This window comes from Felis catus, chromosome A2, assembly GCF_018350175.1.
Source record: "Felis catus isolate Fca126 chromosome A2, F.catus_Fca126_mat1.0, whole genome shotgun sequence".
NCBI lineage: Eukaryota > Metazoa > Chordata > Mammalia > Carnivora > Felidae > Felis > Felis catus.
In genome coordinates, this window is record NC_058369.1 from 145,059,732 (window position 1) to 145,075,094 (window position 15,363).

Consider the following 15,363-nt stretch of genomic DNA (forward strand, 5'->3'; position numbering starts at 1 on the left):
CCTACCTCCCACACAGGTGCAAGCTTAGAAACCTTCAGAAGACCGACAATTCCTACTGCCTTCAGCTCAGGCTCCTCAGATTAAGACTTTGCATTACTTTGAGAAACTTGTATCTGTGTTCTCTCCTCATCTTCATGCCCTTCCCCCACCTTTTTTACACCTCTCATCCCCAACCTGGCATGAAAATTTACCTGCTCCTCTGTTCCCTGCTTGCCCCCTTGTTCCTGTTACTACTGCTGTTGCTAAGTATTTGCATTCAAGAATTCCTTAGTCCAGGGGCGCCTGGGTGGTTTGGTCGGTTAAGCGTCCGACTTCCGCTCAGGTCACGATCTCACTGTCCGTGAGTTCGAGCCCCGCGTCGGGCTCTAGGCTGACAGCTCAGAGCCTGGAGCCTGTTTCAGATTCTGTGTCTCCCTCTCTCTCTGCCCCTCCCCTGTTCATGCTCGGTCTCTCTGTGTCTCAAAAATAAATAAACGTTAAGAATTCCTTAGTCCAAAAAAAAAAAAAAAAAAAAGTATTCCTTAGTCCAGCCTGAGTCACACCTTCTTAGGAAGACCTCTCGGGCTACCACCAAGGGTCACTGTCACTCCTGTGTCTGAATTCCCAAAGCATTCAGTGAGCCTCTCACCTTGGCACTTAAAAGTATATTAACTTGCTTTGTATTTAACTCTCTCATCAGCATACTATGCGTTTCCATTGGCTTTTAAATTATAGAGGCTTTGCTAAGAACGTACGTTTATGTTCCATTTGTTTTGCAAACGTAGTGGCCCTCATTTAATGCTTCTTTGAATTTCGTGACATGAAAATGAGTAAGTGAAAAATTTCCTATATTCCTCTTAAATCAGGGAAATACTATGGGTTCCGCCCATTCAGTTTACTTAACATTATTAACCATTTACTCTGAACTGGCCAGCAAGGTCAGAGCTGTAGATAAAAAGATGAGGAAGTCCTGTCTCTGCCCTGGAGCTTAGCCTAGAGGAGGACATATGGATAAGCAGCTTTTTATAGCAAAATTTGGCAAAGTGTATTGAAGATACAAAGTGTTAGGAAGGCAAATAAAGGATTATTATGTCTGGTGGGGTCAGGAAAGACTTCTAAAAAGCTAACCGGGACTTCTCTTGACATTCATAACGCAGAGAATCGGGAAAACGCACTTCGTCCAGGCGGAGAAGGTCACTTGAAGGCAGAACACCAAAGAGATGTGAAAGGGCCAGCCAGCTGTTAGGTAACACCGAGATAATGGTGGACAGAGCACAAGATCTGTGAGAGGGAGTAGTGAGATAAAGCAGAAAGATACACTGGAGCCAACGACTGAAGACCCTCTCGTAGGCCACCCGATCAGAGCAGTAGGAAAGAAATTGGTATTGTTCAATACAGCTGGGGACTGATGCAGGCGAATTAATTCGGTCCTACGTGCTAGTGGGCAAGGAGATAACTAGCAGAGTAATCCAAGAAGCCCTATGGAGGCCGAGTCATGCGCTGTGAACTGGGACGTGGCTGCCAGACAGCCGCGCCCACAAGCCGCCCGGAGTCGGGGGCTGGGGCTCATCAGCCCCACACCGCCGGGGACCAGCGTCGGGCGGGAATCCGGTCCACGCACTCGGCGCGCTCGCGGGGACGTGGCGCTTTCCAGCCAATCCCGGCTACGCGACTGTAGGGCCAATGGGTGTCCGGGGAAGCTGTGCGTCAGCGGCGGGCTCGTTGATGATTGGTCAGGAGGCCGCCGGCGAGGCGTATGGGAGCGGGGCGCGGAATCGCTTCCGGTTGGGCGGTGCTTGCGCGCGTGAGCTGAGCCCGTGGGTGAGAGGCGGCCGTGGCAGCCTGGGCTGGGGGCGCTACGAGGAAAGGTAGGTGTCGTGGCCCTCGGTCCTTTCGCACCATCTCCCTTTTTCGCTTTCTTTCGGCCCTCGCTCTCGATGCGGCATGGGTCCCCTTCGTTCGGGGCCCCTGTTTCTGCTAGCGCGGGGTTACGGGCCTTGAGCCTGCTCGCGACCCCCGAGCCCTCAGCGCGCAGTCTGAATCGAAGGCCGCCGCTCGCCCTCCCGCGCGCTCTGGGAAGGGGCCTGGGTCTCGGCGAACTCCGGCTCCCGGCTTTGCGTTGTGTGGGGTACTGTTTTGTGCCTGGCTTGCCACGTCCGCCGTCCTTGGGTCCCGTCTCTCTACGAGTCCCTCGGACTAGAGGGTCACTCTTGTTTGCCAACTGAAGGTCGGAGGGCAGTGGAATAGTAGTATTGTAACAGTTCTCTGCCACCTCCCACTAACCGGCCTACCTGTGTCCTCCAGCTCAGCCCCAAGGCCACATCCCGAGTGCGTCTGCCAAGAAAGTCGTGTTCACCGACTTTGAGGGTGTAGAAACGGGGCGGGGGGAGCGGGGAGAAAGCGGGAAGACATTTTGTGATTTAAAATAAAACTGTGTAATTTTAAAGAAAAGCCGACTATTTCTAGCCTTCATGTTTGGCTGCATCGTTCTGTCAGCGACAGAAAAGAGTTTTTAAACCTTTATTAGGGAATTGTAGCTTTTACTTTGTTTTGTTGCTTCTAGGTGCAGACCCTAGTTCTGTTTTTTGGCATATTATGTTCAGAAGTAAACTTAATTCCCTGTAGCTGCCCTGATTAAGAGCATAGTTGGTGGTCGATAGTTTTGAGAGCAGCTTTTGCATCAAGGCAAAAGTTTCCTGGGTCTCTTGCTAAAATTTTAGGGCCCTTGATCTCAATTACTGAGCGTGTAAATTCCCAAAATAATGTCTCTGGGAGTTGAACTGCATTCACTTCCTGGCGGCAGGGACCATAAAGTCAACGTTAATGAATTGGCAATAAGGTTGCTTCTAATACGATTTTATAACTGGGAAGTAGAGAACGTATAATCTCTGATAAATTTTTTTTGCCCTGCAGTGGAAGACACAACACAAATGCGTGTCTGACCTCATTCAGTAAATTTAGTTAACCAAGTAACAAACGATGGCCATCACTGAAGAATTTAAGTAGTATAGTACACATTTACAGTACAAACCTGTAAGTTGTAATTGTGTAGAGGATAGGTTGCCTAGGCCTTATCTGAGTTTTACAGTGATTTAGGGATGTCCAATAGGATTTTTTTTTGAGGATTACAGCTAGGAGGCCCATGAACCCATAAAGATGAATTGGGTATGCCTGAGTGGATGGTACTGGGTTTCAGCTGTGAAATCAGTTCATCACTCTCAATATAATTGTTTGCTTCCATTCATCCAGTGATGTGTCAAGGTTGGTGGCATTTTATTTACATTGCACCTGTATCAGTAATTGATCAGTATGTTGATATTAACATCAAATTTCTAAAACATGGGTGTGGCAGGGGTGTTGGAAAGACAGAGGTGTAGCCAGGCCTAGACACTGGAGATGCTAGGCCATAACATCCTAGATCCTCTGTGAATTCTTAAATATGGGTGTGGCTGATGGTGTAATTTATGTATTAGAGTTAAAACAGCTGAAAGGCGCTTTTCTGATGGCCAGATCCGGTAAGGGGAATTGGGGGTTGGGAGCAGGCAGGAACTGCATTTCTGCCAAGTACTGTCCAGCTAATCCAGTAAAATGGTATATAAAAAGTGCAAGACACTGTATTAGGGACATAGAAAGATACCAGTTTCGGGGCGCCTGGGTGGCTCAGTCGGTTAAGCGTCCGACTTCGGCTCAGGTCATGATCTCGCGGTTCGAGAGTCAAGCCCCACGTCAGGCTCTGTGCTGATGGCTCAGAGCCTGGAGCCTGTTTCAGATTCTGTGTCTCCCTCTCTCTCTGACCCTCCCTCGTTCATGCTCTGTCTCTGTCTCAAAAATAAATAAACGTTAAAAAAAATTTTTTTTAAAAAGGTATCAGTTTCTATTAGCTGAGATTCCTGCCTTTTAAACATGTAATATTTAGGAGCGCCTGGGTAGCTTAATCAGTTAAGCGTCTGACTTCGGCTCAGGTCATGATCTCATGGTTCGTGGGTTTGAGCCCCGCGTCGGGCTCTGTGCTGACAGCTCAGAGCCTGGAGCCTGCTTCAGATTCTGTGTCTCCCTCCCTCTCTGCTCCTCCTCCACCTACACTCTGTCTCTCTCTTAAAAATAAACAAAACATCAAAAAAATAAAATATCTGTAGGGGAGCCTATGATCTGTTGTGGAGTGGTACAAACAAATTTTATACAAGTTGGGAGTAATTGGTATAGATTACTTCCAGCTGGAGTAATCATAGTAGGTAGATCTTTTCATCTAGGACTTTAAAATTATTTATAGACATTTGGCACAGAAGGGAGGTTGAGCTAAAATAACTACCAAATTCTCAAGGACTTTATGCATGTTAAACATGCATGGCAAAGTTACAAGTAGAAAACAAAACTCCTGTGGCCACTTTGCAAAGCATTCCTGTGGCAATTAATTATGTTTTAAAGTTTCATCAGCCCCAAAGGAAACTTTTTTCTCTCAGAATTTTCTGGAATTTTTTCTTAAATTTTTCCTCCATAGCCGGAACAATGTTAAATTTGTACTCTGTCGCCCTGGGTATAGAACTCATGAAATCCGAGTGATAGTTTGTCATTCTTAAAGCTGTTCTATTGCCAAATTTTGCAGTTTTCTGTTCTCAGCTCTTATAAATGTGTGCTCTCAGTACCATAAGTAGTGTAATCAAAAGGTGTTTGGCTTGGGTCATGACCTCACTGCTTGTGAGTTCAAGCCCCAAGTCAGGCTCTGCGCTGACAGCTCAGAGACTGGAGCCTGCTTCAGATTCTGTCTCCATCTCTGCCTCTCTCCTGCTCGTTCTGTCTCTCTCTCAAATATAAAATAAAAAATATATATTTAAAAAAGGTGTTAATGAACTGTTGTAAATTTGTTTCATCACTAGAAAAACATTGAATAAATGGCTGTCATAACTTTTATCAGATCACGAAGGATGACATTCCTTTAATGTGATAATGCATTGGTGGTACTTGTACTAAAGTCATAAGTAAAGAATGTCAGATAACCAGATAGCTTTAATTTCTAGATTTCATAACCTGGGCCTTATTATAGGCCCAGGCTGTTCCCCTAATTCAAAATTGAAGTAGTCACTTAGGATTGCCTTTTTTGCTGAATATCCAGCTCAGAGAACGGGAATTTAATGCCACACCCATTTCTCTCACTTGTTAACTTTGAGCAGTGGGTCTTTGATCAACCAGAATATCTGTGGGATCACTCAGTGGTAATGTTCTTGAGAAGTTGTATTTAATCCAGACATCTAAATTTCCCTGAAACTATTTAAGTACTCTATGACCAATGACTGGGAAGGAAGGGAGGGAAATAGCAAGAATTAGAGCTTTCAAGGAAAATTTTGGATGACTAAAATGAACTGATTCTTCAGGCTAATCTTTGTTACTGAAAGAAATTCAAGCTTATGATATTAATCTTTTCTCCTTCTAAATTAACTGGAGCAATTCATGAAAATAACTTTGCAGAAGACCCTTACTGGTGACATACTTCAAAACGATGATAGTTACTTGATATTTTTTTCTGTTCTATTTAGTTTGTGACTAACATGCCGCTATCCAATAAAAATACAGTACAAGTCACGTGAATACATTTCACCTGAAATTTTAAAGCAGGTTAAATTAATAATTTATTAAATCCAGTACATACAAAATACCCTTCTTTCTATGTAAAGTATAACACATATCATATCTTAATTCACACTAGCCACAGTTCAAGTGCTTAGCAGCCCATGTGACTGTTATTGTCCTGAACAGTACGGGTCCAATTTTTTTTTTTTTTTTAAACGAGAAACTATTAGATGCTACCCTTGGTGAGGGAGGGGCAGAATTTTAGAAAGAAAAAACTTATAGGTCATTTAAGAAATAGATGGGGAGATGCTTTTTGCACAATCATTGATTTACCTTCTAGATCACATGCTAAAAATTCATACAACTAAGTCCTTCATTTATGTTTTCCTGATATCTTGTTATCCATTGATGTGTAGCTGTGATGAAGAGGGAAGGAGAAAAAGAAGGGCCATTTCGTTTTCTATCATTTGGTTTCAGTTTGGTTGAAAAGAGAAAGATGCTTCAGAAATTAATGGCACTAATGTAGTTCTTCAATACCTCGTGTAAAAAGTTGTACTGTTCTCACATCTTCCCACATAAAATATCCTTTGTCTTGGGGGATATTCTTTGTTTCTACTTGAACATTTTTTATATGCTATATGGATTTAGATAAATCTAGTACAGTCTTTTTTTAGTATCCATATTCATGGAACAAGAGGCCTTTGTAAAGTTTCTAATAACCAGGAGTTGATATATGTGAGCACAAAGAGTGTATATTTAAAAAAAAAAAAAAAAAAAAGTTATTTTAAGTGCAGGGCTTTTCATTGCCCACTGCAGAGAGATGAAGGTAGGACCATAGGCTTTGTCCATCAAGTGGTCTTTGATGACTTGTTAAAGCAGTTGCATCAGTGGTAGATAGCTAGATTTCAGGGTGGCAGTAGGTAGTGAGGAAGCAGAGATAGCAGCAGATACACTCCTACAGGTGAAGGAAAGGGAAGGGCAAGCTTGAGTGAAAATAGCAAGGTCTGAACAAGACTGATTTTAGATTTTGGAGACCTGAGAAGTATTGATTGACAGAATGGTGGAAGGAGACTTTACAGGGGTGGGATTGGAAGATTAATTGAGAGAGGGAAAGGAAAAAGTTGGATAGATGATAAAGCAGGAGCTCTTGACTTTTACTCTGGAATTCTTCTCTTGTTGTCAAGATGTTAAGCCTGATGGGGCGCCTGGGTGGTGTCCGACTCTTGGTTTCAGCTCTGGTCATGATCTCATGGGTTCGTGGGTTCAAGCTCTGTGCTGACAGCATGGAGCCTGCTTGGGATTCTCCCTCTCCCTCCCCCTCTCCCCCTCTCCCCCTTCCCCCCCCCTCCTCCCCTCCCCCCTCCTCCCCTCCCCCCTCCTCCCCTCCCCCTCCTCCCCTCCCCCTCCTCCCCTCCCCCTCCCTTCTCCCCTACTTCTGTGCCTGCACTGTGTGCCTGCACGTGTGCTCTCCCTCTCAAAATAAATAAATAAACTTTAAAAAAGAAAAGTGATGTTAAGCCTGAAACTTAAATGTTTTCCCTCTAAATCACAGTGAATCAGTTACATTTCTCTATGTTACATGTATCAAAACTTTGCACGTATCTTTTCCAGGCCCTGGTAATGAGCTTAATACATTTATTCATATTGTAACATTTAGGGTTTACAAGAGTTGTTAAGGTATTATGCCAGAATTGTTAAGGTATTATGCCAGAATTGTTAAGGTATTTTACTCTGGGGATGTAATTAGTCATTTATAAAACTTTTCTAAATGTGAGGTTCCCGTACTAATAGGCATAAGGAAAATCTGTTGCAGTGACTTGATTTTACTTGATTTTGTAAACCTCTAGATACTGTTTGGATATGTAACAAAATAACAGAAATTTGTTGTCTCTGGAGAGTTTTGTAAGTCTCAAGAATTGTTTCTAGTTTGAGATGGAAGTTTTATTTTGCCCTAAAATAAAGGCATAGTCACTTCGGCATTTAAGAGAGCCACTAAATCTCTAGTTTTCTCTTTACTGTTCCACAGATTTGATTGATCAGTTGAATTATTGAAGGGTAGCCTGAAGTTTTATTCTAGAACAGCATGTTTTACTTTAAAAAGTGTCTTAAGAGTGGTTGTTTTTGCTTCAGTTTCCTCTTTCAATCTAGAGAAATGGCTTGAAAATGTTTGTTTTGCAATACTGAAAAGAGTTTTTATAATATTGTTTAAAAACACAAAGGGGTGCCTGGGTGGTTAAGTCAGTTAAGTGTCCAACTCTTGATTCCGGCTTGGGTCATGATCTCACAGTTCTTGAGTTTGAGCCCCAGCCTGCTTGGGATTCTCCCTCTTTATGCCCCTCATCCCCCCACTCAATAAATAAATAATACAAACAGATAATACACATGAATGTGTACTCATTTACAAAATATAGACAACAGAGTACGGTATTAAAGTTCACTCCAAGCCAGCCTCACTACCCCACCCCATCTCTTCTCCCCTGAGCCTGGGGTTACCACCATTTACAGACAGATGTTTATCCTTCCATGCCATTTTTGTGCATATGTGTTATATTGTATACAAATATAAACAATCTGGGAGGCTGTTTGGTTTTTTTTTTTACGTAAATGAGATCTTGACATTGATTTGCAACTTGCTTTTTTGTTGTTGTTCAACTTAACATGTCGGTAAATTTTCCATTTCAGTGCAGACTGATCCACCTCATTCTTTTTAACCTTTGCGTACTGTTCCATAATACAGATTTAATGTATATTTACTAGTTCTCTGGTTTCGTTTTCCATTTTTTTTTGTCATTATAAACTGTCACTGTTGAATATCTTTGTGCAAGTGCCTTTGTATACAAATTTGGGTGTTTCGATGGAATAGCATGGAACAGAATCCTTATAAGCTTTCAGAAGCATATCTGAGTTCTAACATTGGTGGGAACAGCTTAAGTACCACCTTCTTCCCGTTTCTCTGAGTCTCTTGTTCTTTCATGTTGCTGCTTCTCATGGGTTTTCATCAGTCTTTTTTATTTTTATTTTTTAATGTTTATTTTTGAGTGAGAGAGAGTGTGAGTGAGGGGAAGGCAGAGAAAGAGGGAGACACAGAATCCAAAGCAGGCTCCAGGCTCTGAGCTGTCAGCACAGAGCCCGAGGTGATGCGGGACTTGAACTCACAAACCTGGGGGATCATGACCTGAGCTGAAGTTACATGCTTAACTGACTGAGCCACTCAAGCACCACGGGGTTTCATCAGTCTTAACAACCATCAAGTGAAAGTACTTTTGGGGGGGGGGGGGATTGGCATTCGGGGGAGTGACTGCCTTCCATTATCTCCTTAGCTGAGTTTCTGTTTGACTTATTGGCAGTGTCCTATTTACTCTCTACTCTATTGACAAATCCTCCTCTGCCATTTAAGGACCTTCTCACCCTTCTCCACTGCACTGCTTTCCCAGGTGTTGGAAATCCTTGTATGCATTTACAGGCTGAAAGTTATTCATGGAGGCCTCAGGTTTTGCTTTTGTATAATCAGCTCTCTAGGTTGTATTGGGATTAAACATATTTCTCCTATTTGCTTTCCTTCTGCTTTATATAACATGCTCACCAACAGCTGTGGTAAACATTTTTTAGTTTATTGAATCCAAAGGACTCTAGAGGTGCTGAGTCGGTTAAGTGTCCTGACTCTACTTTCGCTCAGTGTGATCTCAGGGTTTTAAGATCAAGCTCCACATTGGGCTTGTTGGGCTCCATACTGAGTGTGGAAGCCTGCTTGGGATTCTCTCTCAGCCTCTCTCCCTCTCTCTCTCTCTTTAAAAAAAAAAAAAAAACAAAAAAAAAACCTCTCTCTCCCTAGAAGTAATTTTTATTTTTTTTAATTTTTTTAATTTTTTTTTTTTTTTTTTTTTTTTTTTTTTGAGACAGAGAGAGACTGAGCATGAGCAGAGGAAGGATAGAGAGAGAGGGAGACACAGAATCCAAAGCAGGCTCCAGGCTCTGAGCCGTCAGCACAGAGCCCGATGCGGGGCTCGAACCCACAGACCGTGAGATCATGACCTGAGCTGAAGTCGGACACTTAACCGACTGAGCCACCCAGGCGCCCCAATTTTTAAAAATTAAAAAAAAATTTTAATCAAAGAATTCTGTAAATCCAAGGTAATGCAATGTAACTTCCTTTAAGTGCTCTTTGGAGGTTACAAGAAAGATCATTAAAATACATCTAATCTGGCGTATTTAATTTCTTTATCCCCTGGAGCAATTCATTCTGGTTCCCAAAGTTTTGAGGCAGGATCAGATGTATGCAGTTTGATTATATTAACTATACTTTCAGGTCAAACTTCTGAAGCTATCACTATGGCTGTTTGAGAGGTTAATTAAAATAGTGGTTCACAACCTGACTGCTTTTTAAAAATGTTAATAGGAGTGGGACCTAGTGGTCATATTTTCTTGAGTTTTTGGGTAATACTAGGGTGCAGTCAGTCTAGATTGAGAACCCCACTGAGTTATGCTGAAAGAATTTTCATGTTTTTAAAAATATTTGCATAAAAATTATGAGCCCTTGGACCAAATGGTTCCACTAGTGACATCCTGTGGAAAGTGAAGTCTGGCTAGTTTAATCTGCAAATTAGGATAAGGTAATGCGTTTAACTTTCATGCAATGCAGTGACCTTCTGCATACTGAGCCTTTTATTACTTTCCTCCGACTGCTGTAACAAATTACCACAAACTGGGTGACATAGAAGTTCATATAGTCTCTCCTAGTTCCAGAGGCTAGAAATTGGAAATCAAAGAGTTGGCAGAGCCATGCTCTGTCTTTAGGCTCCAGGGGAGGATCCTTCCCTCCCTCTTCGTAGCCTCTGGGGTTGCCAGGAATCCTTGACTTGCAGATGCATCATTCCAATCTCTGCCTCTTTTCATAACTTGGCATTCTCTTCTCTGAGTGTCTGTCCAAACTTCCCTCCTTTTATAAGCATATCAGTCATTGGATTAGAGCCCACCCTAATCCAAATGACCTCATTTTAACTTAATTACCTCTGCAAAGATCCTGTTTCCAAATAAGGTCACATTTGCGGGTACCAGGGTCAGGACTTCACATCTTTTTAGGGAGACACAGTTCAACCCACAACAAGCTTCATGCCTAATAACCACCTGTCTACCCAGTAAAGGAGCCATTAATCACAAACGGAAATGAATAAGAGATTACATGAATTTACAAAAACTTAACTGCAGGGGGAAAAGCATTCAGAATCCATATTCTACTGGTGAAAGGTTAGTTAAAATACAAAAGTTGGGAAAATCTTTCCTTTTGATTTTTAATTTTATAGTTTTTTCTCTAAGACCATAACCTCTCTAGACAATACTGAGGGTATCTGTAGAGTCTGATAAACAAGTTGCCATCCTGCAGCTTCTCTGCAAGTTTTTTTTTTCTTTTTGGTATTTTTATTTAATTTTTTTAAATTTAGGGGCGCCTGGGTGGCGCAGTCGGTTAAGCGTCCGACTTCAGCCAGGTCACGATCTCGCGGTCCGTGAGTTCGAGCCCCGCGTCAGGCTCTGGGCCGATGGCTCAGAGCCTGGAGCCTGTTTCCAATTCTGTGTCTCCCTCTCTCTCTGCCCCTGCCCCGTTCATGCTCTGTCTCTCTCTGTCCCAAAAATAAATAAACGTTGAAAAAAAAAAAATTTACATCCAAGTTACTTAGCATATAGTGCAACAATGAATTCAGGAGTAGATTCCTTAATGCCTCTTACCCATTTAGCCCATCCCTCCTCCTACAATCCCTCCAGTAGCACTCTGTTTGTTCTCCATATTCTTTGCAATTTTTAATCATTTTTCAGTAAAGTGTTCCAGCCTTGTGCTTGTTCATTAGAATCACCTGTGACTGCCGAGATTCTGACAGTTGGACTAGGACCTGGGAACCTGTACTTTGAACAGCACTCTAGGCTGTCTTTATGCCCGGGCAAGTTTGGGAAACAGTATAAGGAATGCTGAAGCAGTTGTTATCCATCACTGTACCATCTGAATGGTTTGATCTTTGAAGATGATTTGAGATTGAGCATAAATAATGAGAGACAACTTGGTGCTACATATAGGAGAAGGACTCTGCTCAAATGTTTCATGGTTCCTAATCTAATGATCATCAGAATCACCTGAGAAGCATTTAAAAGTACAGATGCATTCATTCAACTTCAAAGATTCTAATTCAATAGGGGGAATTTTATTAAAGCTTCTTAGGTGATCCTAATAAGCAGCCAGGTTTAAAGACCAGACCTCTGATGTAGTACAAAAAGTAAAGTTGTTGGGAGTCAGTAAGTTAGTTTGAATTTAAATGTTGGTTCTTTGACTTTTAAAAGGATTAATGTTCTACTTTGGTGTTTTTTAAAGGGGGCCTACTTACAAGGTGGATATTTTAACTGATTCCTTGTCAACTTCCAATCAGATGAAGGAAACTTGGTGAAAAATTCTTACCATAAAAATGGAAAGTCTCATATTCTACCATTCTTATTTTATGGATTAAGTAGTAATATTTGGGGTGAAATCAAATTAGTAACTGGATGTAAGCTTTTAATTTCTTGTTTAATTACAAAGCACACTGCTTCTGGAATTAACTAATCTTTGTTTTTCTTTAAGATCTGATTATCATGGACCTGCGACAGTTTCTTATGTGCCTGTCCTTGTGCACAGCCTTTGCTTTGAGCAAGCCCACAGAAAAGAAGGACCGTGTACACCATGAGCCTCAGCTCAGCGACAAAGTTCACAATGATGCTCAGAGTTTTGATTATGACCATGATGCCTTCTTGGGTGCTGAAGAAGCAAAGACCTTTGATCAGCTGACACCAGAAGAAAGCAAGGAAAGACTTGGGTAAGGTGCCAGCTCTCAGGGGGCTAAAGTAATGACATTTCTTTATAAGCCAGCTCATTCTTTTTTTCTCTTTTGGCTTGGCAACCCAGTAAAGTTGTTTTGAACTACATCTTCTGAAAGCTAGCCACAGGATTGCTACCACTAAAATGTAATTAATTGCTTGCTTTCATACATTGTTCCACTGAATAATGGTTTTTTACCTCATTCTACAAAGCAAAGTCATTTTTGCACAAAAGCACCAAATGCTACAGGACCCAGATTGAATTGCGTCTTGTTCCCCGAGGAACATTACAGGGGAGGCTTCTCATCCCCCATACTTTTAATTTTTAAAAATGATCTGTGACCAAGTATTCATTGTGCCCCAAGCCAAGCCATTGAGTGGATAATAAACTGCAAATGAGACCCTGGGCTAATTTCTATAAAGTTGATGATTTCTGAGAACATCCTTTATCCTCTTTGTTTTCATTCTCAGATATTTGCTTAATTAAAAACAAAAGCAAACCAATCATGCCTTTTAGAAGATTGTAATAAGTAATGGTCTTAATGTCCAAGTATTAATTGCCGTTTCAGTAACAGCTGGGTCATAGTTGGGTTCTGTGGTCTTAGCAGGCATCTTTGTACCTGGAAAATTGATGGTATTCCAGTTGATAATTTCTGAGCATCTGAGAATGTTTTTGTTTGTTTTGGGTTGTTTTGTTTTTTGTTTGTTTTTGGCTCTCCTAAAGCCTTGTTTTTTAAGGAAATGCAGGTTATTTGTTTTTGAGAGGGGTAGGGGGACAGAGGCTCTTAAGCGGGCTCTGCCACTGACAGCAGAGAGCCCGACGTGAGACTCAAACTCACAGACCGTGAGATCAGGACCTGAGCCAAAGTGGGATGCCCCCAATTTAGTTAATTTAGTGAACATTTTCTCCTTAATGAGCACCATTGGTGTAACTTTCTGAACTATATTCAAGAGGTTTGTTTGGAAAGTTGTACCACAGAGGAATTTCCAAAAGTATTTTGCCATCATGGATAGTGCTTTGATTAGAAGACATTATGGGGTTTGTTTGGGGGTGATACTTCAGAATAAATTCTATCCTTTCATTGGATTATCTGCTAACTGATCGGTACTATATTTTATTCTTTTAAGAGTTAAAAAAAAATTTTTTTTTAACGTTTTATTTATTTTTGAGACAGGGAGAGACAGAGCATGAACAGGGGAGGGTCAGAGAGAGGGAGACACAGAATCTGAAACAGGCTGCAAGCTCTGAGCTGTCAGCACAGAGCCGACTCGGGGCTCGAACTCACGGACCGTGAGATCATGACCTGAGCCGAAGTCAGCCGCTTATCCGGCTGAGCCACCCAGGCCCCCCTTAAAATTTTTTTTTTATGTTTATTCCTTTTTGAGAGACACAGAGATAGAGTGTGCATGGGGGAAGGGCACGAGAGAGAGGGAGACACAGAATCCCAAGCAGGATTCAGGCTCTGAGCTGTCAGCACAGAGCCCGACATGGGGCTCAAACTCACAAACTGTGAGATCATGACTTGAGCTGAAGTCAGACACTTAACCTATTGAGCCACCCAGGCGCCCCGAAGAGATTTTTTTTTAACATTTATTTTTTTTGAGAGACAGAGTGTGAGTGGGGGAGGGGCAGAGAGCAAAGGAGACACAGAATCTGAAGTAGGCTTCAGGCTTCGAGCAAGCTGTCTGCACAGAGCCCAGTGCCGGTCTTGAGCCCACGAGCTGTGAGATCATGACCTGAGCTGAAGTTGGACGCTCAACTTACTGAGCCACCCAGGTGCCCCCAATATTTTATTCTTAAACACTGACAGAAATACTCAAAAGATTTTGCTATGTAGAATGAGAAACTATCTCCAAACATTTGAAAATAGGAAAAACAAATACATTAAGGACTCAGTCTTCTGTTAGGTTGCTTTTCTAATTTTAAGAGACCATGCTCACTTTTAATTTTAATCTTACAACTATGCTAACATTTGGGCTAAAAATAGGGGTGCATGAGAGTATTCTCGGTCTTCATGTCTCACCTATTAATAATGTGCATGTCTGACCCATATTTGGGTCTGTACATGGCTCTTCACAGAGTTACTCTTAAATAATGAAGGGCCTTTAGACTTGGTGTTAATCAGTGTGTTCTGGCTCTATATAGGTGGTAGAGTAGCTCTGCTGGCAGTTTTCAGTAGAGACAATGTCCCTTTTTGTCTTCAGTAAATAACAAAAGTTCAACACACATGAGCAGACTCCATATTTGATTAGAATAAGATGGGTAAAATCATGTTTTGCATAGAATGTATGAACAAGTACTATATGCTTCTCCTAAATTTTGGAGATAATGACAAATGAGGTGATATACTATTGTAAGCAAGGATTCCAGATGAACTTTTTTTTTTTTTAAGCTTACTGTGGCATTTTAAACATTGTTTTGGTAGGTGACTATATACCAGAGGTTGGGAACAACAGATTCTCCTCCTCTTTTCCATCCATATAGAAAGCAAGTGATGGACAGAAGATCATTTTCATACCTGTAGTTGCAAAAAATTCACTACTATTTTTAAAACAGTTTAATACAGTTTTCCCTTTTTCTTTTTAATTTTTTTTTAATGTTTATTTATTTAGAGAGAGAGAGCACAAGCTGGGGAGGGGCAGAGAGAGGGAGACACAGAATCTGAAGCAGGCTCCAGGCTCTGAGCTGTCAGCACAGATCCTGACACGGGGCTCGAACTCATGAACCATGAGATCATGACCTGAGCCGAAGTCAGACGTTTAACTGACTGAGCCACCGAGGCGCCCCTAGTTTTCCCTTTTTCTTAAGAATGTTGGCAAATTAGAACATACTTTCTTATGTGTGTATTCTCCCCCAGTCACTCACAGTGGTCTTAAGTCTACTTAATTTTCATTTATGTGTCCTTCAAATGAGGGTTTGTTTATTTTGAGGTGGTGAGCCTAAATATTAAAAAGTTCTCACACTTGGTGTAGTTGCTTTAGAAA

The 15,363-nt window shown here is 41.7% G+C and overlaps 1 protein-coding gene across 2 annotated transcripts in view; it reads left to right on the forward strand.

The window, feature by feature from the left end:
• Nucleotides 1–1,695: 1,695 nt before the first annotated feature.
• CALU (calumenin) overlaps nucleotides 1,696–15,363 on the forward strand; it is a 30,777-nt gene continuing 17,109 nt past the window's right edge. For both annotated transcript variants that reach the window (XM_003983016.6, XM_003983017.6), the window contains exons 1-2: nucleotides 1,696–1,847; nucleotides 12,146–12,377. In XM_003983016.6, the coding sequence (XP_003983065.1) occupies nucleotides 12,157–12,377 (221 nt within the window). In that variant the 5' untranslated portion in view covers nucleotides 1,696–1,847; nucleotides 12,146–12,156. The remainder of the gene's footprint in view (nucleotides 1,848–12,145; nucleotides 12,378–15,363) is intronic.